The sequence below is a fragment of the Tetrahymena thermophila genome (assembly GCF_000189635.1).
Source record: "Tetrahymena thermophila SB210 genomic scaffold scf_8254391, whole genome shotgun sequence".
Classification (NCBI taxonomy): Eukaryota; Ciliophora; class Oligohymenophorea; order Hymenostomatida; family Tetrahymenidae; genus Tetrahymena; species Tetrahymena thermophila.
Window position 1 is genome coordinate 271,409 of NW_002476174.1, and position 26,444 is coordinate 297,852.

Consider the following 26,444-nt stretch of genomic DNA (forward strand, 5'->3'; position numbering starts at 1 on the left):
TGCGCATTTTTATTTAAGATAAAAAATTTCTGCTATACTATATGCTTATTTTTTCATTCAATTTTTTTTAGTTAAAACAAGAGATTCCTTTTGATTAAAGAAACTCACACCTGTTCAATTTTTATTACAGTAAACTTAAATAAAAAGTATTTTATTAAAACAATTATTTTATAATGAAAATAAATCATTAATTTAAAATGAGAACAAATCCTTTTATTTATTCTATTTCTTTTCTATTAAACTGAACATAAAATCAACTTTTAATTTAGAAAAATGCACATTATAATTAATCCTACTTATTTTCATTAAAAATACCTATCCTAATTGATTACACATAAAAGAGTTATTTGATCTATTAAAAACCAAATAACTATGAAAATTTATAGAAAAAGCGTCTATTTATTTTTGAAAAATTTTGATTTTTAATATTAAAGTAGTTAGATATTTTAAACTGCTCAAAGATTTAACAAAGTAAAAGAAAAAAAATGCGCTACAAACGTTTTAGATAAATCATCTTCGTTTTTATGTCTTTCACTAAGTTGAAATTATTAATTTACTGCCTTTATGTAAACTTAATTGAGCAAACTATATAAAAGTTAATTATTTTTACTCAAAATTAATAAAATACAAAAATTTAATAATATTTGGTTTAAATCTTTTAAAAGTAAAAATATATTTTTAATTTATATAGAGTTTCTTACAAATTATAAGCATGATAAGTTAACAAAATTATAGCTTTAAAATGTGTTAATGATATTTAATATTTTCAAGCAAAAGATAATTATAATAATTTTCTAATCAGCTAAATTTCTAAAAAATAATAAATTTAATTTTATCAAATCTCATTTCTCTTTTAAAACTATAATGTTTGTAACCGCATTTATTAATTAATCTATGACAATTACTAATTTTTAAATATGAAGATAAACCCCAATTCTGAATTTTTTCTATCTTAAAAATTTGAATTAAATAAATCACATAGAATTCAAAAATTAATAAGCATAACTGAAACAAGCAAGTACGTTTCTACTATTATAAATTAACAAATTCAATTTTTCATAAAAAACTAATTTAAGTAAAAAGTTACACACTTGTCTGTACTTTAAATGTTAATTTAAAATGATTTTTTTATTTAATATATTTATTTTTTGTTCCTAAAATTAATATCAATAATTAAATGATTTTATAGTTGAATTACTATTAACTCAATCAATAAATTACTAAAATATATTTTTTGTAATTAAATTCATAGAATATTCTTCATTCTATACAAATTTTTAAATTAAATTGCTTCTATTTAATTTATTTGCTTCATACTTAATTTTATATACCATGTTTTCTCATATATTAGAACTTAAAAAAAATTTTTTCAAAATATTTGAGGTTTTAAAGGATAAGGGATTTCGTTAGAAAAAGACTTAATTTTTTAGTGGGAATTATCAAATAATAATTAAGGTAAGTTAAATGAAAATTTATTGAGTAAACTCGTTTTTTAAATATTTACAAATTTCTACTATTAGTTTTACAATAACCATTTGATTTTTAAACTTAAAAATATTAAATTAATATTCCTAAAATGCTGAATAAATTAAATTTCAAATTTAAATAAGCACATTTTTAAAATTGCTTTTATTTATTGTAAAATGATATTTTAAAATAAATAACTAAAAGATGAAATATTTAAATAAAAATAATAAATAATATTTAACATTTTTTATTTCATTTTAAATTTAAAAATGTAGCTTTAAATAAATAAATTATGAAAAATAAACTAAAAATAATTCATCACTCTATTTTTTAACTCTCATTTATTAATTTTAGTTTTTTTAGTGTAATATATATATTGACTAATCTATCATAAAATTAAATATATTAAAAAATGTGTTTATTTTATAGTAATATTCACGAATGATATGACTCATTTTGTTAACTATTTAATTAGTGAATAAAAAATTATTATTATCATTAGCGATATATAATTTTTTTGTTAGATTTCAAAAAGTGCAACTTAGAGTAATCAAGGTTTTAGATTTGCAAATTCAGTAATAAATAAGGTTGTTATAAATAAAGTTCAAGAAAATTAGTATAATTAGATGAGTTAAGCAGCGAGTGGAACTTTAAAATCAAATGCTACTTTAAAGAAGTAGTAGGCTGAGGAAAATGCCAGAGTTTAAGCATAAGCTTAAGGTCCTAAGCTTGTTCCTAGAACATTGCCTCGTGAGATATTAAAATGGATTCAAGTATTAGATCTAAGTTACTCAGTAAAAGATACCAAAAGGTAAATTATAGAGCAATAAAAATATGAATTGATATTAGATTATTCAAATTTTATTCTACTAAAAAGGGAATTTAAAATGAAAACTAAGACATAATATTAAAATCATTATTTAAAATGAAGACAAAATATATATAAATTTTAACAATACAATAAAATTGATTTATTCATTGAAAAGCTTTCTTTATAGATTCAGAAAAAATATTAAACTTTCTAATTATAAAAAATAAAAAGAGATTTATCAAATGGATTCTTGATTGCAGAAATATTTTAGCGTTATTATCCTACTAAAGTTTAGATGCATTCATTTGACAATAGTCATAATCTTACAAGAAAAAAAAATAATTGGGAATTGTTATAGCTATTTTTTTCAAAAAATGAAATTGCTATTGAGAGATCTGATTGGGAACCTATTCTTTTAGATAGTGAAATGGACACACTAATCAATTTTATGTCAAAGATTTTTACTATTTTGACTCAAAAAAAGTAATTGAAATATTTGATAAACTTTTCTTGAATGTTTTGATTGTTTGTTTGTTAAATATGTTTAAGTTGATTCAGAAAAGTAATCAGAAAAATGAATCTTTTTTTATAAATTTCATTTATAATAAATAGATTGCAGAAACCTCCACTTGCTAATTATATAAACTCCAAGGAATTTTTGACTTCTACTTAATCTAATAATGAATTAGCTATTGGAGGAACAACTTCTTATCTATTAAAAGACAAAGGATTAGAGAGACTTGATGAAAAGAAAGAAGAAAAATCATTGGCACAAGCAGATGATAAAGAAAAGAAGTTAGATGGATCAGTTTCAAGTGAAAATAAAGGATAATTAACAAACCACTCTTCAAAACGCACAAATTTTTTGAGAGTGCCTTCAAAACCCATTTCTCAAAATATTGAAAGTTTATCTCATTAAATTGATGTCAAAAATATTACAGTTAGATAAGTTTAAGGAAGTATTTTAAAGTTAAGGGAAAATAAAATGCTTGTAAATGAGCCTGGAAATTAAGAACTTACAGGAGCCTAACTGCAATCTCTTGTTGTGAGTAAAGTTCACAATAACTAAATAAATGGAGAAAATACTCAAAAGAGTTAAAACTAACTTGACACTGTAATAATTTAAATATAAGGAAGAAGCTTTTAAATATTAGTTATTTTTATTATATTTAGAATCAATAATACATGAGCTCTCAAGATAGCAAAAAGAAAGAAAAGCTGGTCGAATAAACTATTTTGGATATTTTGAACAATATGCTTATGATAAGATTCTAACAAGGAACTCATAATGAAGAGCTTAAAAAAATTAGAGGCAAAAACATTAATTTGGCTTCTGCTTTTGCTGACCAAGTAGATGAGTTCAGTGATGAATTCGTAAGCAGCTTTTTAAATGAAATCTTGTAACAAAAAGATGCATTTATCAGTTTTCTCTTCAAAGAAACAAATAATTTATGGACCTTCTTCAATTTTTGTTTTACAATTCTTTACAATTTGAGCCACAATAAGTAAAGTCTTCATGTAATAGGAGAATTTATTAAGGGATTTGGAGAAAAGAGTCTTTAGAGAGACCCAAATAAAACAAAGAATATTTTCGTTGAATTTTTCTTACCAACTTTAGCTGAAAAAATAAAGCAATGCACTTTCTTTTAGAAAAAAGAAATTATGATATAAACAATTTATCATTTTTGTCCAAATGATCCTGCCTCAAAGAGCTAAATGATATCATCAGTTAAAGTAAATAAATTTTAGTTAGCATAAAACTAATCCAATATACAAAATCTTTTACCTATTTTTATTAATTTATTAAAGATTTGCCTAAAAGATATGAATATATTCATGCAAGTTTTGGTCATATTATTCTAATTTGAGGACTCTTATACAGAGTACAACAAAAAGCTAATTGAAGACTTTTTATTATTTGCAACTTAAAACTTGTTTGCTGCAGCCACCAATCTTAGGACTATGTCTCTTGCAATTTATTCTCATGCTGCCGATCTTAAACCTGATGTTGTGCTAAACTCGTTAATAAATAAAATTGATGCAATTTCAAAAAACCAATGGTGGGAATGCAAATGTCTTGCAATCATTGTCTTCTCTAAAGTAAATATATAACAAATTATAAATTGAAAGCATTTAGTAATTTTTATTCCTTCAAAATAAATACCTTGTTTGTTTTTTAATTTCAATATTTAATTTTAAATTTTAACATACATTTGAAAGATTTTATTTAAAAATTGAGAATTTTATTTTTAAATTATGAAAAATCTAGATAAAATGAAAAAAATAATTTTATGAAAATGTTGTTTATAAATCATTTTCTATAGTAAAAAATCATATTTGTTTTTAATTCTGATCAATTATAAAAATAAAGGTTATAAAAGGAATAATTAACTCCGATAGATATTAATCGCTTGTAAAGAATCCATCTGCAAATTAAAAATTCTTTTCAATTGAGAATGAAAGGATGATTTCAGAAATGAAAGAATAAATGGATAAATTTGCTAGAGGCATTTATAATGCTGCTTTTCCTCCTTCAAGTGCAATTATCTTATCAACTTCATTCATTTACATAGTGGAACATTTAGGTGAATCTAAAATTTTGTTGGAATTATTCTTAAATTTGATATTAAACTGCTCTGAACCCACTCGTAATTGGGTATTACATTCTGATGAAGAAAATTATAAGTAAGGAGATTAAAATACTCTGTAGACAAGTGGTTTTCACTCTTAGTTGAATATGTCAGTTGACAAAAATAATGAAAATCAAGCTAATCAGTAGCATAATATGAGAGGAAGTGGTACATAGGGAGCTCATCATCATCATGATAATTTGCTTCAAGATGAAGAAGATAAAGAATAAATTGAATAGTTAAACATGCTTAATCCTTCCAATCATTTGAAGGAATCAGACTTATTTTAATACTTGATATACTCAAGTAGGTCATTAAAATACAAATCATAGATAAACTCAGCTGTTATTAAGACTTATGCTTCTTAGATTCTTTAACTCTTTGTTTAATACGTAACCAACGAATCTATTTTTATCATAAAATTGCAGTCATTTAACATATTTTTAATTAATTAATTATGTAGATTAAAGATTAAGATAAACAACTTGAATAGCTTTCATAGGAACACATGGATATTATTACATTTGGATTTAAGCACACTGATTTTAAGATCATAAATATGGAAAGCTGCGAAACAATTGCGAATGTGTTGAAAGAATACATTCTTATTTCTTTATGTGATTCCAATCTTTGTTAGCAGGGAAAGCAGATACTTCTGAAACTTTTAGATCTACAATTCTTTTCCGATGTCAAATTAGCAGTAAAAAAAAAAAAAAAATATTTTTAATCATATTTTTTAAATGTTTTTATAAATTATTCAGGACATTGAAAATCTATTTGGAAGCACTATTGGTTTGATTTATAAGAATTAAATAGAAGATACAATTCACAATATGGAAGATATTTTACAAATATTGGTTGACCAAGCGTTCAACCAAGGAGTGGAAAATGTGAAATAATTTTTGTTAGACTCTGTTCATTACCTTAAGCAGAAGAAGATGATGCAATATATTTAGGATACAAAAGCTTATTAATTATTAGAAAAACCTATTGCTTTCTTAGATACTTCCAATACATAGGATAATAATTAATAATAACAGCAAAAACCTTCATAAACACCTAGTAATCAAAATAATAAAAATCAACAACAACGTTTCGACGACAACACTCCTTCTTCTTCTAATCATAATATGCATATGATTTAAGAAAAACCACATGAAAAAGAAGAAAGCATAGACCCATTTAATGAAGATAGCCAATTTTAAAACAGAGACTACTAAGATAGAAATGACTCATCTTTTAACTGATTTGAACTATAAAATTAAAACGAAATTTGAATAATTAATTTAATATATTTTTTCCATAAAAAGTTATGAAAATTTATTTTAGACTAATTTTTACTTACTATAAATTAATTAATTGATTATTATTTCTATTTTATTGTACTTTATATTTTCGCTCCTCTTAAAAATCTCAGAAAGGGACAGACAGATAATTTCTTTTTGAAAAATAAATAAAGAAGTAGATTAAAAGAGCACACATAATTCACTTAACACTTATTTATACTTTAATTCTGATAAAGTTTATCCAAATCAGTAGATGCTTGTTCAATAAATTTGATGTTTGTTATACCGCAAAAAAAAATTTTTTTACTTTAATTAAAAGTAAATAAAGATTTGTTAAACTTTAAATTATCAAAACACAAAAAAATTATCTATCTAGTTTTCATAAAATATTTGGAAAATGATGCAAGAAATATTTTAAAATTAGCAACTTCCTACATTCGAAACTTATTAGCAAAATATTGAATAGGATTAAGAAGGTAAAATTTATTAATTTAGTTGTTAGATTGTTAGTAAATATTTGAATTGTATGATTAAAAAGATGTCAAATAAGTAATATCCAAAAAGAGAGAGTAATTCTAGGTTTAAATCAGAAAAGGAAAGAGAGATGAAATACTCAATAGAAAAAGAGTTGAAAAAATGAATATTCTAAAATAAAGTTTAGAAGATAAGCTAAAAGGTTTTCACTTAATCTACGAGGAGCAATCAGTTATTCCATTGATTAAAAATATTTAGGGTCAAGACATCGATTTAGATGTGCCAGTTAGAATGCAGCAAATGCTAAGTTAAATAAATTATTTAAATGTGGAATCTTCCTAATAAAAGTAGTTAGAATAATCTATTTTAACTCCAAACACTCCCGAAGATCTTCTAGTTTCTTTCAAAAAGTATCGCTATTTGATTTTAGAGGAAAAAGTTTTGTGTGCTGACATTGATCTAAATCTTTCAGAAAAGTTAGTCTAAATGTTAACCTAGTTGCAATAATACCCAGCAATAATAGTAAATTACTTTCTTATTTTCACTTAGCTATAACAAATATTGAAACGATATACAAAAGAATAATCTTAATTATTCTCTTTATATTGGTATTGCTCTTTTGGAATTTAAATGAAATACTTTTAAAAAAATAGTATGAAGTTGTTTAATTACTTTCAATAATAAGCTCTGGGACCAGAAAGCAAGTTGATAGCATAATTAATATAGGCGGTGTAAATGTTATAGATAATATTTTTAATTCATACGATTACTCCGTGCTTATTCAAGAACAACTAGTGGAAGTTATAGGAAATTTAATAGCAGACTAGCAGATTAATCGCGATTTGATAATGAAATCAGGTATTATAGATAAAATACTTGCAGCTAATCATAAAGATATTCTTTATATTAGAACTGCGATATGGGCTATATGCAATATTTGCTGTATGAAAGAATTTTGCAAATTTTGCGATATGTAATGTTTTTTGCCTACCTTTTTAAACATTATTAAACTCTATCCAACTGACAAGCAACTTGTAAGTGATAGTCTATTGTCTCTATCTATATTAGCAAGTAAATCTATTTGTCTAAATAAATTATCTTTTTAAATAACTTTTTTTTAACAGAACAAGCAACGAGATTAGATGAACTAGAGTTGTTTTGCAGTGAAGAACTAGCTGAATGTCTGAAAATAAATTTATAAGCTCCAATTAATTCCATAAGAGAAAGGGCATTGAAGATATTAACAAATCTCACAGAAAAGAAACATATCTCAGGTGTTTCCTCTTGCATATATAGCAATAAATTTGATTAAAATATAATCTAAGAGCTGCTACTTAAGCATTATAAAAAAGAAAATAAAAAAGCAAAATAGGTCGTTGAAAATTCAGATTCAAATGGAATGCAAGTAATTAATGAAGGTTTACAAATATGTAGTAACTTCTCTACTAGAAAATATGCAATTATAGCTATTTAAAATCTAATTGAAAAAGACGACAGATATCTCAGCTATCTTCTCGAAAGTTAAAACTTGATTTAAGTTCTCGTCAATACTCTTTTAAAAGAATAAAAACAAGATGTAAAAATAATTTCATATTTTAAAATAAATTTAAATAATTTTTATTTTAATATAGAACATCGTTTCAGTACTTTATATTCTGGAGTCAATTTTCTATGATAAAAAATATGGCATTGTTGACAGTTTATTAGATTCTTAATTTTTTGAGGCCCTTTATTACTTACTTGACTATTAAGAAAAAGACATTCTTTAAATTTGTCTCTAATTGGTTTATGATATTCTATGCTTTTTATAAAATTTACAAAACAATAATATCATGTAAGAAGATTTTATTAACACGAGAAATAATCTAGAAAGTGCAATTGATAAAATAAATGACTATGGAGTTATTAAAAAAATTATTGAATTATAAGGTAACAGGTCAAAAGATGTCAGTGAAATATCCATGGATATATTGGATAAATTTTTCCCTGACATTTAGTGATTAAGATTTAATAATTGAATTGTAGTTAAAATGTTTATTTAAATAATTTATATGAGTGAGTGTTAATTTGTTTTATTTTATAATTTAATTTTTAAAAATGTTTTTAAATTCTAGAAAAATATATTTCAAATCAGCTAAAAAATTAAATAAATTGCAACAGATTCTTGATTTAAGTATTAAATAAATAAAAAAACTAACAAACGAATCAGTATTTTGAAACATTTAATTATAAAAATATCTAAATACATTAAATAATTTCAATTTTTTAACACTATATTTAATTTTAAGGTCTTTTCTAAATAAATTTTAAGCATCAATAACTTTTTTAAAAAAATGTCAGACAGTGAAGAAGATTTAACTATTAGCAGACCTGATTTTGTTACAGTGAGGGGATCTATGTGCAAAATTTTCAAAGCAAAAAATAAGCCTGAAAGACTTCTCCACAAATCTATGGGTGTAATAAATCCTGTTCATGTGTTTGATGATCCAAGAAAACACAGACCGAATGTTTAACTTGAGCCAAGAACAAAAGAAATGACTCTATTTGATTTTTCATAAAAATATAAAGAAAAAGCTTTTTTGCCAGAACATTTAACGACTCCATTCATTTATATAGAGAAAGTTGTTTAAAAAGATGTATCTGGTTTTCGTACATTTTATCAACATCCTGATCAATGGAATCTATCAAATAATCCTCATTCTACAAGAATTTAAACATAAATACCTAAGTAAGAATTATCAGAGCTTACAAGATCAATTATTAAATCAAAGAGGGAAAAGGGAGATACAAACGATTATGAATAAAATGAAGTAAAAGACCTAACTTAATTCATCAATTACGATGATTTTTATCGTTTTAATTAATGCTAATTTTTGAAATATTTATTAGAGAATGAAGAGATTTGTCAGGTATTTCTTTAAGAATCTAACTCAGCTTCTCTAAGAAAAAAGATTTAATTAAGAATTGGCAAAGGAGCTACTAAATCCTAATAGTAAATTGTGGAAGGAAAGAAGCATAAAAGGGTAGAAAGAAAAGCAAAAAGATTAGAAAGATGCATAAGTTATACAAGATATTGATACAAAAGATAAAAAGACTGTAAATAAAGAATTTATTGAATTGGATAAAGATTACTCGTTAAGGGAATTGTGGAAGGCCTTTTGCATTATTAAAAAATTAGATTTTAAGCATGATGAAAAATAAATAGGTAATTATTATACTTGTTTGTATTAATCAATTTTATTAACATTTGAATAAAATATTTAGTTGAGTAGAATATTTTTAAGGACTTCATAATTTCGTTGGGCTACTTAGAAAAAAAATGGAATGAAATAGATAAATACTATGATTACTGCAACAAAAAGGAAGATGTGGGATTGGTTCATCCTTCAGAATATGATGAAAATATTCATAAAGGAGCGGAATCTCCAAGAAGAGATGGAAATAATGCAGTTGATCATGCAGATTTTGGAAATAGTCCTCTAAAAACAAAAAGTGATTTCATGAAAAACTCTAGCTTGTTATAATGGAAGCCAGCTAGAAAGAAATTATAAAAATCATCTTTTTCTATGAGAGCTTTTCTTTACAACTTTGATAAATACCTAAGAGATATAGAAAAAATCCCTTATGTTCTAAGTGTCAGAGCTGCAACAGAAAGAAAAGTTGGACTTAAATATTACGTCAATAACTTTTTTGTAAGAAAATTCTTTTCAAAAATAACAAATTTATTCCTAATAATGATATGATAATTATTTTACAAAAACATTTTAAATAAAATTATGAAATTAATTAATTATTTATTTATTTTTAAAAACTAATGCAATTTATTAATATAAAAAAGAAATAATATGAAACTACTAAAAATTAAATGAACTAAATAAGAGATTTAGAGGAAGAATGTTACAATATCATGAAAGGAATAGCTTCTGAATATAGCGATCCTGACTACAATAGGGAAATGTAAAAGCTTGAAGATTTAGAAAATTATTTGAAAAACTAACCAAAAGAGAAAAAGATCTCAGCTGAGGAAAAATAAAAAATAGAAAATGAAATTGTTCTGTAAAAGGAAAGAGCCTAAGTTGAAATCGATAAGCTGAATGAGTTATATAGTAAAATCTTTGTTTTGATATATTTATCTTTTCAATTTATTACTTTTAATTGATTATTTAAATTTTTAAATTATAAAAAATTAGGAATAGCTCACGATTAATTCTATGAGTTATGCAATGAAACAGATAGAGTATTTTATGAAAAAAGAGTAATTATGAGGTTCTGCCTTCCTATATGTAAAATATAAGAGCTTTTAGTCATGAAGAGCGTTGAAGATGCTGCAGCTGATAGAATTGTAGCCATAAGAGTAGAAATGGAAATTATTTCATAGTTCCATGACTTATTTTTATAGGAAAAAGATGTGTATTAAGAGAAAGCATTCAAATTATTTGAATTAGCTAATTACATACATGAAAATAATTTTATAAAATCAGAGTTAGATGCTATTTCATATTTTGTTAAAAAGGTTAAAAGCAATTATAACGTAAGTAGAGGGCAACCTAAAAATTCATACTTAAATCCTAATCAATATATCTCAATAGATTTGTTCACTAAGACTTTCAATATATTTAAAGAGAAAAGAGAGCATGAAATTGAAATAATAGACAAACTTATTGAACATTTCCATGACATGGTTGAGAAAAAAATGCCTTCAGTCAATTAAGAAAGAGTGAAATAAAAAATTGAATATAATCTAATGTATGACATATTCCAAAGAATCTTTGATGATTATGATGAATAGCTTGAAATCTTATTTAGAAAAGTGACCAATGTAATTGAATTTATACTAAATGACAAAAATTCCTTACCACCAAAGTATAAAAACATGCTGGCTTATCTAATTTGGGGGATATATGATCGCTAAGATGAATATTTACCTCTAGAAATTAGATAAAAAATTGAGGCTTCCCCGTCAAATAGTAAAACACCTGTCAATAAAAAACTATTTGGAATAGGTAAACTTGTAGATTAAAATGAGAAAGAAGAGGCGATTGGAGAAATTTTAGGTTACGGTAGTGGTAAAAATAAAAGTCAGGACAGTGAAATAGATTTTGAAAACAGGTAATACTTAAACTAGAAGTTTGAGTAAAATGGATCGTTGGTTTAGTCTGATGAAGAATTACTCAGTCCCTTCTAAAACAAGAAGAAAAAATAGGCTAGAAAAAGTGTTGAAGAAGATGAAGAGTTTGCAATTGAAATATTAAATAATAAAAATAATAAATTATAAAAACCAGGAAAACTTCCTTTCCTTAACGATAATGATATATCTAGAATTTCAGATAACTAAGATAATTTTGTTAAATTTAAATAGTGATGGAACAAATATGTACAGCCTGCCTGCCTGTCTTTCTATATCTATATATAAATATAAATTACTATATTAAAATTTTACTTATCCATGTTAAATTTATTGTGTCATCTTCAATTATTAGTTTTTTTAAATATAAAAAAATCTTATTTGTTTTTTTACTATTTTATTATCAAAAAATTATACAATTTTATCTTTAAAAAATAATTTATTTCATATTTAATTTCTCCTATGAATATTTGTATTCTATGCTTTAATTGGATATAAAATGTCTTAAATGGATCTTTATATTAATATGGGATAGTTAAATATTAAAATAAATAAACACAAATTAGTAATTTATTTAAATTACATTTTTTGTTGTTTAAAAAAAAATATGCTGTTTATTTATTCATTTGAAATTAAAATTATTTTGATAAAGCTGATTAATCAACATTTCCATAAATTTTATTTATAAAAGTAGATAATTTTTGAGCATAATTTTCTCTATTTAAAGATATCGATCATAGCTCAAAATATTTTTTTAAAATTGAATAATTAAATGATAATAAATAAGATGTAAAATCTACTGATCGTTTTCTTTAAAAATCTATATGAACTGATTAAGAAAGAATAAGCTAATTTATATCTTATAACTTAAAGAATATTAATTATTATCTTACTTATTTATTTAAGCACAATAAAAATTATGAGCTAATAATAGTAGACATAATAAGGCTAGGTCTAATCATTAACAAAGGATCCTGCTTCTCTATTGCATGTAGTTAATTAAATTTAATTTAACTTCAATTTTAATATTTCCTAAATTGAATAGGAAGAGCCTAGCATAGGAGAATTTTTTAACAATTCGGAGCTTTCTGACATAGTTGTTTTAGATAATAATGGTAAACAATAGAAGAAATATTAACTTCATAGGGTTATATTAGCCAGTAAATCAACTTATTTTAGGAAATTGTTTAAAGAAAAGCCAAATTAGTAAGAATTTGTGCTGCCTCTTCTAGTTTAATTAGAAATAAATAAGATGCCATAACAAACATTTATTTAATAAAATTAAAATTAAAATTTTAAAGAAACAAATATCATAGAATCAGTTTTGAAATTCATATATTCAGACTATGATTTCGCTGTATTAACTAATTAAGGCCTTAATGCTCTTAACTGCATGGATTTTTTTTCTTATTTTAGCACTTTGTAAGTTAACAGTGGGATATTTTTAATGGAAAAGTATATTCTCTAATATATTTTGAACAGTGAAAACGCGTTACAAATTTTAAATATAGGTATTCAATTTAAAAATAAAGCATTACTAGATAACTCTGTAAAGTTAGTATCTGAAAAATTTGGAAAACTTTTATAAAATAGCTAATACTTCTATAGCTAACTATTAGATCTTTCATACGATGCTTTTCTTTAAATTATTTAATCTTCAGATATTTAAGTTGAAAATGAAGATATTATTCTCTCAATTGTGCATGATTATATTGTTTAATTTTAATCAAAGAATAAATAATTAAATCAACAAAATAATATTTTACAAAGTAATAATCATACAAAAGAAGGTAATATCAATCAGATTCCTAAAATACTTGTGCAACCTTTGAATGAAATTTCAAAAGAATAGCAAGTATAAAATGATGAAAAATAAATTGATTTAGAAAAAAATAATGAAAGCGAGTAATAAAATTAAAACGAAAAAAGCTAAAATATGAATAATCCTACAAAGGCTCAAGAAGCAGAAATTAGCTAAAACTCTGAAAAAGAACCTCCAAAAGATAAATTACAATCTGAAGTTTAGAACAGCATAGATTAAATTTAAAATAATAATGAGTAAAAATAAATATAAAATGATCAAAATGCTATTGATAATGGTTAAAATTTAGAAAATAATTAAAATCAAAAAGAAATAGAAAAAGATGAAACATTGCCCAAATAACAGGAAGCAAATGATTAAAATAACAATTAAGAATAAGATCAAAAAATTCTAATTGAATAATCAAGCTAAAACTAAGCCAAAGATAGCAATCAACTTAAAAATTAAGATGAAACAATTAAAATATAGTAGTAATTAGATTTAAATGATAAGTCTTTACATTAATAAAACAATAATCAATAATTAAATAATTAATAATTAGAAGAGCTATTGAGTTTTGTTAGGTTAGGCTATGTTTCTCATTCAGCTTTAAATTACTTTGCCTAATAGCCTGTATTTTTATCTTAAAGGGATATTTTCTATAAAGCTATTTCTTTAAAATTGAGTAAATATGAGTAAAATAATATGCCTAATTACTCTGGTATTAATTGGAATCCAAGAGAAAGTTATATGAATAATGTTACTTTATTGAATCCAGCAAATATCGAAACACATCATAATTTAAGATAAGGCAATTAAATTGAAAAACCTAGTATTTATCCAAACTCTTCTTAATTTGGTATTTAAAATAATTAATAATTATCATATTATCAGTAATCAAATAAATAATTTTTTTCAGAATCTTCTTACAACAATTAATAAAAATATGTTAAGCCTAACTAATCTGGCTCACTTGCTTTTACATATGCTTATGATTTTGATGAAAACGGACTATTATTTTTCCTTGGATCAAAAGGAAATAAAATATAGTTTAGTAATCCTTTTTATTTAAATGAAGTTATGCCTTTTTGCTCATCACTCAAATTAGGCAGGATAGAAGATTTAACAGCACGGTTGAATAATAATACTATTAGCACTGAAAACGAAAAAAATTCATTTTTTGGCTTTGATTTAGGTGAAGATAGATACTTCTTTCCAACCTGTTACACACTGAGAAATAGAAGTATGCCTAGTTGTATACTTTTTAATTGGTTGCTTGAGGGATCTAATGATAACAAATAATGGTTTGAGATAGATAAAAGAATTCATTTCTCAAAAGATTCAAAATATAACCTGCTTCTAGAAAAAGAGCGTGAGCTACTACGTAAGCCCAACAAATCGTCAACATGGGGAATAGATACTTCTAAGCTAAAAGAAACTCTTCGTACAATTAGTATAGATGCAGTAGGTTTCAGGGCTTTTAGAATAACTTAACTTTCAACAAACGGAAGCAACACACATGAATTTGCAATAGGAGCAATCGAATTTTATGGAAAAGCATATGGAATGAACTGGCAATTTTGATTATTAAAAAAAATAAATAAATAAAAATCTAAATTTATGTATTATAAATATTTAATCTTGAAGCTTACTTTTTTATAATTATGTCCAGTATGTCATGAATGAATATACTCTAGTTGAAAATTAATAACTTATTAGTTAAACAATATTAAATTCAACTAATTAAATTATTTTCTTTTTTTGCACCATTTTTAAATTGGCTAAAAATAACATTAAGCAATTTTTAAGAATTTTTTTAGGTTTTCTTTAAGAAGTAAATTAAAATAATGAATTTGTAATTTTTTTTATTTAAGAAAGATGAAATTTAGTTTATAAATAATCATAAAGTCAGTTTGTCCGAGTGGTTAAGGAGGTGGACTTGAAATCCATTGGGTTTACCCGCGCAGGTTCGAATCCTGCAGCTGACGAATTTTTTATACATTTTGAAAATTATTCTAAATTAAAGTTTTTTAATATTTTATGTTAATCTCAAATACTTTAAAAGAAAATAAGTTAAATATTTTTAGTAAATTTTAAACAAGAAACGTAAGTAATTTTTTGCTTGTTTTTAGTTTAAAATTTAATATAATTTTCTTTAAATAATTGAAAATAAAATATAGATAGAATTTTGAAATTGAGTTGATTGTTAGTGAGATTTTAGCTCAATAAAGATGACTAAATTGAATGAAAACTATTTTTCACATACAATTTTTCACATTTAATTTTATTATTAGAAATTAGAGAATAAAATATATTAATTTATTTTGTATAGTTCAGTAGTTAACAGATTTCTTAATGGCATCAAAGACTCTCCACTTATCAGGTAAGTAAATCTAAATTTAAAATTAAAAATTATTAATTACAAAAATAAATTAACTTATAATTTAAGAAACCATTAATATGAATAAATTAAAATTTTATTACAGGTTCGTGAACAAGAGGGAAAGGAGTATCAAAACCACAAACTCTCTTGACAGGAGATTCCAATCTAAGGAAGCACTTTTCTTAGATATTGGCAGCTAATTCAGAACCAACACCACAAGTAATAGGAGCTTCGTGACTAATAATACATCTACCAGTTTTATTTACACTCTTTTAAAGGGTATCAATGTCATAAGGATAAATAGTTTATAAATCGATAACTTCACAGCTAACACCCAATTTTTCTTTAGCTAATTTAGCAGCCTTTTTTTTACAAAATGATATTAGTAAAAAATTAAAATAACTTTAACAAATTATAACTGTCTGTGTTTAAATTTTTAATTTATCATTTAATTAAACTTATTTATATTTTTTATACAATTTTAAACTATTCTAAATACCTACTAAAAGTTATATTATTTCTAATAGCTGTTATTTGAATAAAAGCTAAAATAATCATTTTAGATTTAATTTTGTAAACGTTTTCTTTTAAAATTAAAATTTATTTAATTACTTCTTAGATAACTCTGACTTGAGTTCCCCATGCAATAAGGGTGATGTCTGTACCTTCTTAGATGACATCTGCAACATGGAGATCTAATTCATAGTCCATCACAGGAACATCAGCTTCAGCATTTCTATAAAGAGCCTTTGGTTCAAAGAAAATAACTGGGTTTTTATCTCTAATACTGGCTAATAACAAACCTTTGCATTATATGGGATCTCTGGGAATAACAACCTTTTAAATTAGTTCATATTTTTATCTCCTAAATTTTAGAATTATAAATAAATAAGAAATTACCTTCAAACCAGGAGTGTGGGCGAAGTAAGCTTCAGGAGACTAAGAGTGATACAAAGCACCATGGCCGACAGCACCCCAAGTAGTTCTAATTGTTAAAGATCCACAGTCAAATTAATTACCAGATCTAAATCTGTATTTAGCAGCTTCATTGACAATCTTTTATTTCATTTGTATATTAAAAAACTTTTGAATTTCAAATTAAATTTACTTGATCAAAAGCAGGAAAAATATAATCACCAAATTGAATTTCAGCAATTGCAGTGACTCCGTTAGTAGCTAAACCAATACCAAAAGCAGCAATACCCTATTATCATATAATGTAATTTTATTTCTTTGATAATATTTTATATTAAATTTATTTTGAATTTCTTTTAAGGTGGGGGTATCTATTTATCTATTTATCTATCTATTTGTATGTTTATCTATCAATCTATTTATCGATGTTAAGTGCTTTTTAATTAATTAATAAATTGTAATTTACTTATTCACAAAGAGGAGTGTTGAAAACTCTATCAGTTCCATATTTTTCATTCAAACCCAAACTGCATCTGAATACACCACCGAATTTGACATCTTCACCGAATAAGCAAGCTCTTTTAAGTAAATGAGATAGCAATTAGATTTAACATAAATAAATAACTGAATTTTTGATAATAAGATAATGCATGCAGTTTATCTTAATTGTAGATTGAAGAGTGATGGATGGATGATACACTAAAATATCATCAATTTCCAAATGGTTTAAACAATTTAATTATTATTTAAGACTATAGCATCAAAGTTAAAAAAATTACGTTTTATCTGTTTGTAAAGCAATATCTAAAGCGTTGTTAACTGCTTAAAATAAGTTCATATGCTAAGTTTCAACTCCAGCAGGAATGTCCTTGGCTAATCTATATTTAGCAGTAGCGAAATTAGCATATTAAACCTAATTTTTAGATAAATGAATATAAGAAAATTTATTCTATTATTAATGATTGTTTTTATTAAATTTTTATAAATTATCTGCAAGACAGATTGATTATTGAGCGCATTTAAATATAATCCAAAAATAGACTCTTGAATAGATTTTTAATAGTGGAAATATTTCTTTTTAAAAATGAAGCTATCTTCACATATTAAACGCTTTAAAAGCTTAAAATTGGTCAATTTGCTATTATCTAGTGCGATTTGTTGAATAAACTTTAACGTGATTAAGTGTTTTTACCTTGTTGGCCTTCTTTAAAATTTTGCTAAGCATTTTTCTGATATGGTTTTGCTATCTATATCTTTTTTTTATAAGATTATTTTTAATTTTTTTGATAATAATAAGTATTTTTTATCTTTTTTTCTTAATTAATAGTGAATGAGAAGATACATTTGAAAAAGAAATAAAATATGATATCTTTTATTTTTATTTTTGCATTTTCTGAATCAATTTTTAAAACAAGTATCATGTGCTCATCTCAAGGAGAAAAGTGACGAAAAAGTTAATGAATACTAGGGAATTTCAAACCAAAATATTAAAATCAAAACTTTAAAACTCTATATTTACATTTTACTAACTTTCTTAACAATACTTCTAATTTTCTATGGCACAAGATCTGTTTAATTTGGTAAATTTACTAGAAATATATTCATATTTTATCAATTACTAATTGTTGTATTTTTCATCCTCATTCAGTAATCATTTAATCTTACTATTAATTTTAACAACATATCACCATTTCAAAAAAGATTTTCAGATTAATTAAAATTAGACATTCAAATAAAAGCAACTTCGATTTTTTTTTTATTTCAAAAATAAATTCTAAAAATATTTTAAATTAAAAAAAAAAAATTAATTTTATTGTAGAAAATTTAATTTAAAAAATAAAAAAAATTAATGTTTATGCAATTAGCATGAATAAGTTTTATCATTTAAGATTTTATTGGAGTCTAAAGAGATTTATAAATAAATAGAAGCTATTCAAGTTAATTAATAATTTTTATTTAATTGATTATTTGCATACAATACTGTTTTAGCAAGAAAGTTTGAAAAATGGTTAAAAAGGGAAAGAAGAAAGAAGAGTCTGAAGACGAAAGTGACTTTGCTGAAGAAGACAGTGAAGATGATAAGAAAAGTAAAAAAAAGCCTGCTGCTAAGAAAGCCAAGACTGTGAAAAAGGATGATAAAAAGAAAGGAAAAACAGATAAATCTAAAGGATCAAAAAAAGCTAAACCTGCAGCTAAAAAGGGAAAATCAAAAGTTGACTAAGATGACGATGATGATGACGATGAAATTAAAGAAGAAGATTCTTATGATGTTACATAAGATTTCTTACCTGGATAAAAATTTGTAACTCCTGATGAAGATAACGGTTTAAGAGTTTTTTATGAAACCTTAAATAGATAAAAACCTAGCAGCGAAATGGCCCTAAAATATTGTATGGAAAATGGATTACTAAAAGAAGCTGACGCTAAAAAAGCTTTTGCAAAGTTTAGTAAAAAGAAAAAATGAAGAATTAAATAAAATAATATTTTTTTTAGGTATTTTTAGTTTAAGTGTAAATTATTTTAGTTATATATAGCATGTTTTAGATTATAAAATAAATATCATAAACATATTCACTAAATTGAAGTCAAAATACTTAAAGCTTAAATATTTACTTGCTAACCAAATAGCCTTCTTATAAAAGAAACAATAATTGATATTAGTATTTGAGTAATTAAGTAATGTTATTTCTTGCTTATAATGGTATTAAATCTCATATACTCTCTTTAAGATATATATTAAAGATATTTCTAGACGCATTTTTGGCATATGAAATATAGAAATCTATTAGCTTATTAGTTTATTAATATAATCTAAGCATTATCAAAAAGTGTTAAAACAATAAAAATAAGAATTTTTCAAAATCTGCGAAAATCATTTTTAATTTAGGAAAAAAATTGTATTGGATTATAGTTTCAAAGCAATAAAGCTTATTTTTTTATTCTACTTATTAGATAATTTATGAGTATTTTTTAACTTTTTCATGTCTGACAAAAAAGAAATCACAAGATTGCATTACCTTCTTACCTAAAAAATGTACAACAAAATATTTTTTCTTAAAATATTTTGAAATCATAATTAAATTTAAGTAATTTTTTTACTTAGGTATTAATTAAATCAGTATATAATATTAAAGCAATAAAATTCAATTTTATTTCAATTAATTAGATTATATTGTGAGAATTTGCTCTCATTTTCAAATCTAAAAAAAAAGAAATGGCATCTTAGCACATAATAAAATATTTGAAATAATAATTTTTACTTAAGTAGTTGCTATTTTTAATTATTATGTATTGGAATCTGATCTTTTAATTCAAATTTTTTAATTATTTTGTGATTATTTGCTTGAAAAAATATTGAGGATTGACTTATTTAATAACTAAAAAAATACAATAAGATATTTATTTTTCTAATAACATTTTGAATTTATGATTTAATTTAAAAAAAATGTAATTTTTTATTACTTTCAATAGCTTTAAAATATTTTACAAAAATATATTTTATTAATTGATTTTTGTTGATAAATGTGTTAAGTTTATGAAGAATATAATAAATTATAAAAATAAGATATTTTTATTGTTTTTAGATTGTTTTCAATCAGTTAACTATTTATTTGAATCCTTATTTAAATTAACATTATTTAATGGAAACAAATAAAGATTATATTTGGCATGAAAAATTTTGAAATAATTCAAACAGCTTTGGTATTTGTAAAATATAATTAATTTATGATATATAAATTTTTTAATTTCCACAAAGATTATTTCAAGAAATATTTTCAGTATATCTTTAAAAAATTTTAAATAAAAATTCATTTAATTAAAAATAATCAATCATTCAGTTTTTATGGATATATAAGAATTAAATAACGATCAGATATACGAATTAGTAAAGGAACTACTGCCCTAATTAGAGTAAGATATTCGTAAAGATGTGGAGTAATAAATGAAATAAGAATATGAAGAGCGCATATCGAGAGCAGCTGATGAAATCCAATAGAATGCTCTAAAAGAGCTCGACTCTATATTCATGGAAGTGTAAAACGAAACTTAAAAGCAATTTGAAGAAAAGCTCAAGGAATTGGAAGACAAGGAAAAAGAATTAGAGGAATAATTTAAAAATGTTGAAACAGTCGTAAAAGAAGAGGTTGAATAAAAAGTGAAATAAGGATTTGAAGAAGAAAAGAAAGCTTTAGTTTAAAATATTATTGATGAAATTAACAAATAAGGTAATTAGCCAATTAATTTATCTTTATTGTTGTTTGAAAATATAAGTTTTAATTTGCTAAATTAAAATTATTTTAACTTTTAGGATTCAATGAAGATATAGAAATTAAGATAAGAGATAAATTGAGATTAGAGTATGAAGAAGAAATTAAAAAGGAGATGTAAAAAAAGGAAAAATAAATGAAAGTTAATTTACAAAAAAAGTTAGACAATGAAAGGAAATAGCTTGAAGAGTTTTATAAACTAGAAATAAAGGCTAAAATAGATAAAGAAAAGAAGCTACTTGAAAAGGAAAAGTCTGAGCTTGCTCGTTTGAAGTCACTGAAAAATGTTAAACTTAATAAATTAGAAGATGAAAAGAACAAAATAAAATCTTAGTTGCAGGATTAAGAAAAGAACTACAAAGTTATCATTGATAATCTTCAAAATTAAATCAAAGATGTTTCTGCTTAAATAGAAAGATATAGAAAAGATATGAATGTTAAAGGAATATTAAAAAACACTTAATCTCAATTCAACTAAAATCAAAGCTTGTAGCAAGAATAGTAAGCTTTAGGGCGTAGCAATATAAATAATTTATCATATTAAGAAGGAAAATCTCCTAAAAATTAATACTATTAGTAGTAGCAATATTAATAAAATTCTTAAATAGATAAGGAAAATAATTTTGTCTAACCTAGAAAGTACAGTAATAACAGTGGTATTAACTAGTAAGGTGTCTTGCAAGATGATATTGAATTCTAAAAAAAATATCTAAGTAATTCAAATAAATCACCTTTCTTACTTACATAAACATAAAATAATTTACTTGAATATTAAACTGGTCAGCTTATCTAAGAATAAAATCAATCAGCTGCTTTTTAAAATCAAATTGAAAACAGAAATCTTAACGATGATGTTCTAAACAATTTTGACCCACTTTCCCCTCCTCCTTCAACCTATAAAAAAAAATTCTCTGCCCTTTCAAATAGTGGCTCTAAGTCTTAACCAGGATAGCTCCATTTGCTTGGATAACAGAAATCTTCTTTAGAAAGTAATATTTTTATTTAGTCTTTCTTGATTTAAAATTCTTTATAATTTTTGAAATTTTATAATGAATAATTTTTAAAAAACAAATAAGATTTCAGAATATAAAAACTTTAAACAAAATTATTTTTTAATAATAATTAAAAAGTTTAAAGTTTTTATTAATCTTTCTATAAATTAATTAAAATTTTGTCAATTTACTCAAGAAGTTATTTAAAATTTATATAATTTAACCAGAGGATATTAAACAATTTAAGAAAAAAAATTATCGATTTATGATTAATTAAAATATATTTTTTTATATTTGATTAAAAATAAATTCTAATTTATTGCATTATAAATAAATAATATCATATTAATCTTTATTAATTTAAATAAAGTATATAATGAATATCAAAAAAAGCAGTAATAAAATAATGCAAACATGAAAAATAGCAATATTTAAGATAATTCTATGAATGAACAAGAATTAGATGGAAACACTAAAGATTAGTAATCAAGAGACAGAGTTAATAGCTGCAGTAATACTCAACAACAATAATAAACTAACTAAATAAATTCTGAAAATAAAGGATTGAATATAGGTGATTCTTTCTGTAAAAAACCTGAAGGAGATTCTTTAAAAGACAGAATGATGAAATAAAAGAAACATAACTTAGAGCTAAAAATTTAACAAAATGAATAATACTATGATAAATATATAGCCCTAGAAAGTTATCTTTAACAGTAATTTATTGAAAAGATAAGAGCTACATATAATTAAAAAGAAAATATCACAGAGTTAATTTAAAACTTGATTGATGCATGGAATTATAGAAATATTAGTTATGCTGAAAGAATAGAATTTATAGGAAGACTTGAGTACTTCTAACAAGACTTTGATGGAGTTTATACCACTCTAAACACTCATTATGAAAATCTTCGTAACGATATTTTAATCAGCCAAAAAATTATTGAAAAAATGAATTACAGAGAAAGTCTTTTAATTCAGCAATACTAACAATAACAAATTTCTTAGGGCTAGAGTGTAGATCCAGATTAATTTGATTAAATAGCCAGATTATCTGCTAGAAAAGTTAATCAAGATATAAAATCTATTGATCTAGAAATCATTTCAATTATTGATGAATTTTAAACAATTTATAAAAAGGCATTTACTTGGTAAGGCTTTATACTTAAAGATCTTATAGAAGTTGAGTTATGGGAAGAAAGTTAAAGCGCCTAAAGTATGTCAGATATTAAATCTTTAATCATGTAAAAACTTCAAAATAAATTAAACTGAACTTATTCTAGTTCAATCGCATAAACCAATATACTAATTTTTATTAATGTTAAATTTATATTTTTCTGTTTAATAATGTTTAATTTACTAAATACTATATCTATATTTATTTTAATGAATTCTTAACAACTTCTAAGCACATTTTACTTAAATTTAGCAACTTTACTTAAATAAATGGATTCTAAAAATTAAATTTTAAATAAATATTTCTATAATAAATTAAAATGAAATAAATGGAGAAAAATCATTTTTATAAAAATAACTTAAGAAATATTTTAAAGCTAAAATCTTTTCTTTAATAAAAAAATATAACTATTAACATATATTAAACCTAATACTTTAAATTTTTTTAGCTTAATAGATTATTCTTCTATCTTAAAACAATAAATTTCAAAAATAGAAAAAATAGCTTTAAAGATTTTTTTAAAGTTCATATTTTATTATGCTGTATGATAATAATTAATTAATTATTTTATTAAATTCAAAAATATTTTTTTAATAAATTAGATAATTAGTTAAAATCAAATAAAAATTATTAAAATAACTTAATTAATTAATAAATTATTTAAAAGTATTTATAAGGAAAAAAATTTTTAATATTAATCACTTTATTAAATATTTAAATTATAAAAATTCTATATTAATCTAGTTAATTTGTTAAAAATATTAAATTTTTTAAAGTTCATATTTTATTACTGCTGTATGATAATAATTAATTATTTTTTTAAATTCAAAAATATTTTTTTAATAAATTAGATGATTAATTAATAAAAATTATTCAATAACTTAATTAATTAATTAATATATTATTTAAAAGTATTTAAAAGGGAAATAATTTGTAATATAAACCACATTCTTCGTTATAAAATATAAAAATATTAAAAAAATTATATATTAATCTCATTAATTTGTTAAAAATATTAAATCAGTTATTGATTAGAGGAATAAATATATTTTTTATTTTAAAACTATTAATTGTTTTATTTGAGTAATATATTTTTATATAAAATAAAAAATAAATGAAATAATTTATTAATTAATTAATTTCTGAATTATTGATATTTTATGACTCATATTTTTACAAACAAATAAACAAACTTGGTATAAAACTTATTTTAAAATAAATAAATGAATTCAATATCATAAAATAAATTCAATTCCATGAATTTTTGCATCTCTCATACAGAATTTGATTAAGTCTTTGGTTTTCATTTAAAACATGAGTTAATTTAGATTTGAGATCGTTAACTATGCCATCTGTTTAATTAAAGTTCATGATTTGCATTTTTAAGTATTCATTTTCTTTTACTTTTTCTGTTAATTTAAAAACTAAATTTTGACTCTCTTACTATATTTAAGCAATTTGTTGCTTGAACTAGTTATTATTCAATAAATTTTGTCTTTCGTTATTCAAATTATTTATTGCTTACTCTTACTATTGAATCACCTATTGTAAATTTAATAGCATTTATTCATTTTGAGAATTTTGTTAGGCCACTATTTGCATTTCTTCTAATTTTTAATTTTATTCATTTATCTTTTGTTTTAGCTAAGATATTTGCTGTTTGCTTTCCTAGATTTCATTGTATTCTTTTAATAGATGATCATAGCTTTTTTCAAGTTCTTAAAATTTATTAACAAATTATTGATGTTTCTCTGCATCAATCAGCTAACGCTATTTCAAAGAATTATATTTTTATTTGTAATTCTTCATTTATTCCTAACATTCATTAAATTCTTCTTCTTTTCTACTATGTATTAAGGAATTCGATTTTAACTCATCATAAGCTATTTAAGCGTCTTTAAGTTGCTTTTCAATGAATTTGCTTTACTGGTGAAGACTCATTATTTCATTAGTTGCATCTTAAAGTTGCTAATTGATCAATTAATTTTATTGTTGTAAACTTTCATTTTTTTGAGTTATTTATTTCAGTAAATTTTACAGACGACCATTTTCTTCACCTTCTAGTTCTTTCTCTTTGAGAGCATTTAATAATTTTTCATTTTCTTAGTACATTTCCTTAAATTGTTATGCTAAGTCAGTATTTTCGTTTCTAATAGCTTCTATCTCATCCATATTTTATGTTAATCTTAATAATTTTTGATTCAGAGTTTCTTTTTCTACTCTATATATTTCAACATTTTCTTAAAGAGATTAGTTCTCCTAAATTAATTTACTTTGTTGAGCTTTTAATTCTATTTCCTTTCTTTTATTTTCAGTTTAAATTTCTTACATTTATGTCATATTCTCTAATATCGAGGTATTCAGTATGTCTATTTGTTTTGATTTCTCTAAGATTTACTTTTATAGCTATTCTATTAGATCACCCTTTTCTTTTAATTAGACTTCGTACATTTCGCATTGAGCTCTGATAAATCTAACCTCAGCCCCTAATTTTTTTTCCTCTTGGAGTTCTAGTCTAAGTGACTATTTCTCTTTTAAATCTTATTCACTTTTTTCCTTAACTTCTGCGAGCTTTTAAAGCAGATGCTCTTTTTCTTTTTAGGATGATACCATCAATTCAGTGTTTTTGATAGTTAATTAATCTATTTTTTCTATTGCTTTTTCTAATTTTTCTGTTTAGGCTTCGTATTTACTTTCGAGTTTTGCAACCTTTTCTTCAGCTTATGAATTAATTTTGCTTATTTTTTCTATTAATTACTTGTTATTTTAAAAGCAATCATCATACTTTTGTTATAATTCGTTGCACTTCTTTTGTAGATCAGTTTACTTTAAATTATCTGCCTTTTCCGTATGAAATTTTAGTTAAAGTTCTTGATAATGATTTTATAAATTTTCTAGTTTATGCTGAGTTTTAATCAACTCCTCGTTAACGCTTTAGTATTTATCATTTAGCTTTCTATTTTCCTTAAGCAAGTCTTTAACCTATTGGTTGGAATCATTCAAAACAGATTTTAATTCTTTTATTTCTGAATCTTTCATCCTATCATATGCACTACTAGACCTACTCTAGCTCCTACTTACTTGATTTTCAGCGCTCTAAAAATTTTACTCTTAA

General features: G+C 23.1%; 8 protein-coding genes across 8 annotated transcripts; 7 read left to right on the top strand and 1 right to left on the bottom strand. All coding sequences in view use genetic code 6, as the record gives it.

Moving 5' to 3' along the window:
* Nucleotides 1-2,093: 2,093 nt before the first annotated feature.
* TTHERM_00703960 (calponin-like domain protein) lies at nucleotides 2,094-6,155 on the top strand (the record flags this gene model as incomplete). Its single annotated transcript, XM_001032067.1, has 8 exons — nucleotides 2,094-2,278; nucleotides 2,510-2,761; nucleotides 2,891-3,392; nucleotides 3,452-4,012; nucleotides 4,088-4,378; nucleotides 4,650-5,300; nucleotides 5,372-5,608; nucleotides 5,670-6,155. The coding sequence occupies 8 exons, from the start codon at nucleotides 2,094-2,096 to the stop codon at nucleotides 6,153-6,155; spliced, it is 3,165 nt and encodes a 1,054-aa protein (XP_001032067.1).
* Nucleotides 6,156-6,591: 436 nt separating this feature from the next.
* On the top strand, nucleotides 6,592-8,668 carry TTHERM_00703970 (importin subunit alpha, putative; the record flags this gene model as incomplete). The annotated part of the gene is made up of 5 exons (XM_001032068.3): nucleotides 6,592-6,670; nucleotides 6,733-7,190; nucleotides 7,322-7,739; nucleotides 7,793-8,244; nucleotides 8,300-8,668. The coding sequence occupies 5 exons, from the start codon at nucleotides 6,592-6,594 to the stop codon at nucleotides 8,666-8,668; spliced, it is 1,776 nt and encodes a 591-aa protein (XP_001032068.2).
* A 333-nt stretch (nucleotides 8,669-9,001) lies between these two features.
* TTHERM_00703980 (hypothetical protein) lies at nucleotides 9,002-12,030 on the top strand (the record flags this gene model as incomplete). The annotated part of the gene is made up of 5 exons (XM_001032069.2): nucleotides 9,002-9,478; nucleotides 9,558-9,873; nucleotides 9,933-10,360; nucleotides 10,507-10,774; nucleotides 10,859-12,030. The coding sequence occupies 5 exons, from the start codon at nucleotides 9,002-9,004 to the stop codon at nucleotides 12,028-12,030; spliced, it is 2,661 nt and encodes an 886-aa protein (XP_001032069.2).
* Nucleotides 12,031-12,685: 655 nt separating this feature from the next.
* TTHERM_00703990 (BTB And carboxy-terminal kelch protein) lies at nucleotides 12,686-15,178 on the top strand (the record flags this gene model as incomplete). The annotated part of the gene is made up of 2 exons (XM_001032070.4): nucleotides 12,686-12,784; nucleotides 12,839-15,178. The coding sequence occupies exons 1-2, from the start codon at nucleotides 12,713-12,715 to the stop codon at nucleotides 15,176-15,178; spliced, it is 2,412 nt and encodes an 803-aa protein (XP_001032070.4). The 5' UTR covers nucleotides 12,686-12,712.
* A 749-nt stretch (nucleotides 15,179-15,927) lies between these two features.
* Nucleotides 15,928-18,117, bottom strand: TTHERM_00704010 (2-oxoisovalerate dehydrogenase subunit beta precursor; the record flags this gene model as incomplete). The annotated part of the gene is made up of 8 exons (XM_001032071.3): nucleotides 15,928-15,987; nucleotides 16,079-16,339; nucleotides 16,590-16,814; nucleotides 16,878-17,033; nucleotides 17,086-17,181; nucleotides 17,359-17,470; nucleotides 17,672-17,805; nucleotides 18,085-18,117. The coding sequence occupies 8 exons, from the start codon at nucleotides 18,115-18,117 to the stop codon at nucleotides 15,928-15,930; spliced, it is 1,077 nt and encodes a 358-aa protein (XP_001032071.2).
* A 907-nt stretch (nucleotides 18,118-19,024) lies between these two features.
* Nucleotides 19,025-19,663, top strand: TTHERM_000704019 (transmembrane protein, putative; the record flags this gene model as incomplete). The annotated part of the gene is made up of 1 exon (XM_012800065.1): nucleotides 19,025-19,663. One exon carries the CDS (start codon nucleotides 19,025-19,027, stop codon nucleotides 19,661-19,663), a length of 639 nt encoding a protein of 212 aa, XP_012655519.1.
* Nucleotides 19,664-20,643: 980 nt separating this feature from the next.
* Nucleotides 20,644-23,424, top strand: TTHERM_00704020 (hypothetical protein; the record flags this gene model as incomplete). Its single annotated transcript, XM_001032072.2, has 3 exons — nucleotides 20,644-21,118; nucleotides 21,202-22,149; nucleotides 22,523-23,424. The coding sequence occupies exons 1-3, from the start codon at nucleotides 20,737-20,739 to the stop codon at nucleotides 23,422-23,424; spliced, it is 2,232 nt and encodes a 743-aa protein (XP_001032072.2). The 5' UTR covers nucleotides 20,644-20,736.
* Nucleotides 23,425-24,643: 1,219 nt separating this feature from the next.
* Nucleotides 24,644-25,711, top strand: TTHERM_000704029 (transmembrane protein, putative; the record flags this gene model as incomplete). The annotated part of the gene is made up of 1 exon (XM_012800066.1): nucleotides 24,644-25,711. One exon carries the CDS (start codon nucleotides 24,644-24,646, stop codon nucleotides 25,709-25,711), a length of 1,068 nt encoding a protein of 355 aa, XP_012655520.1.
* Between the last annotated feature and the right edge of the window lie 733 nt (nucleotides 25,712-26,444).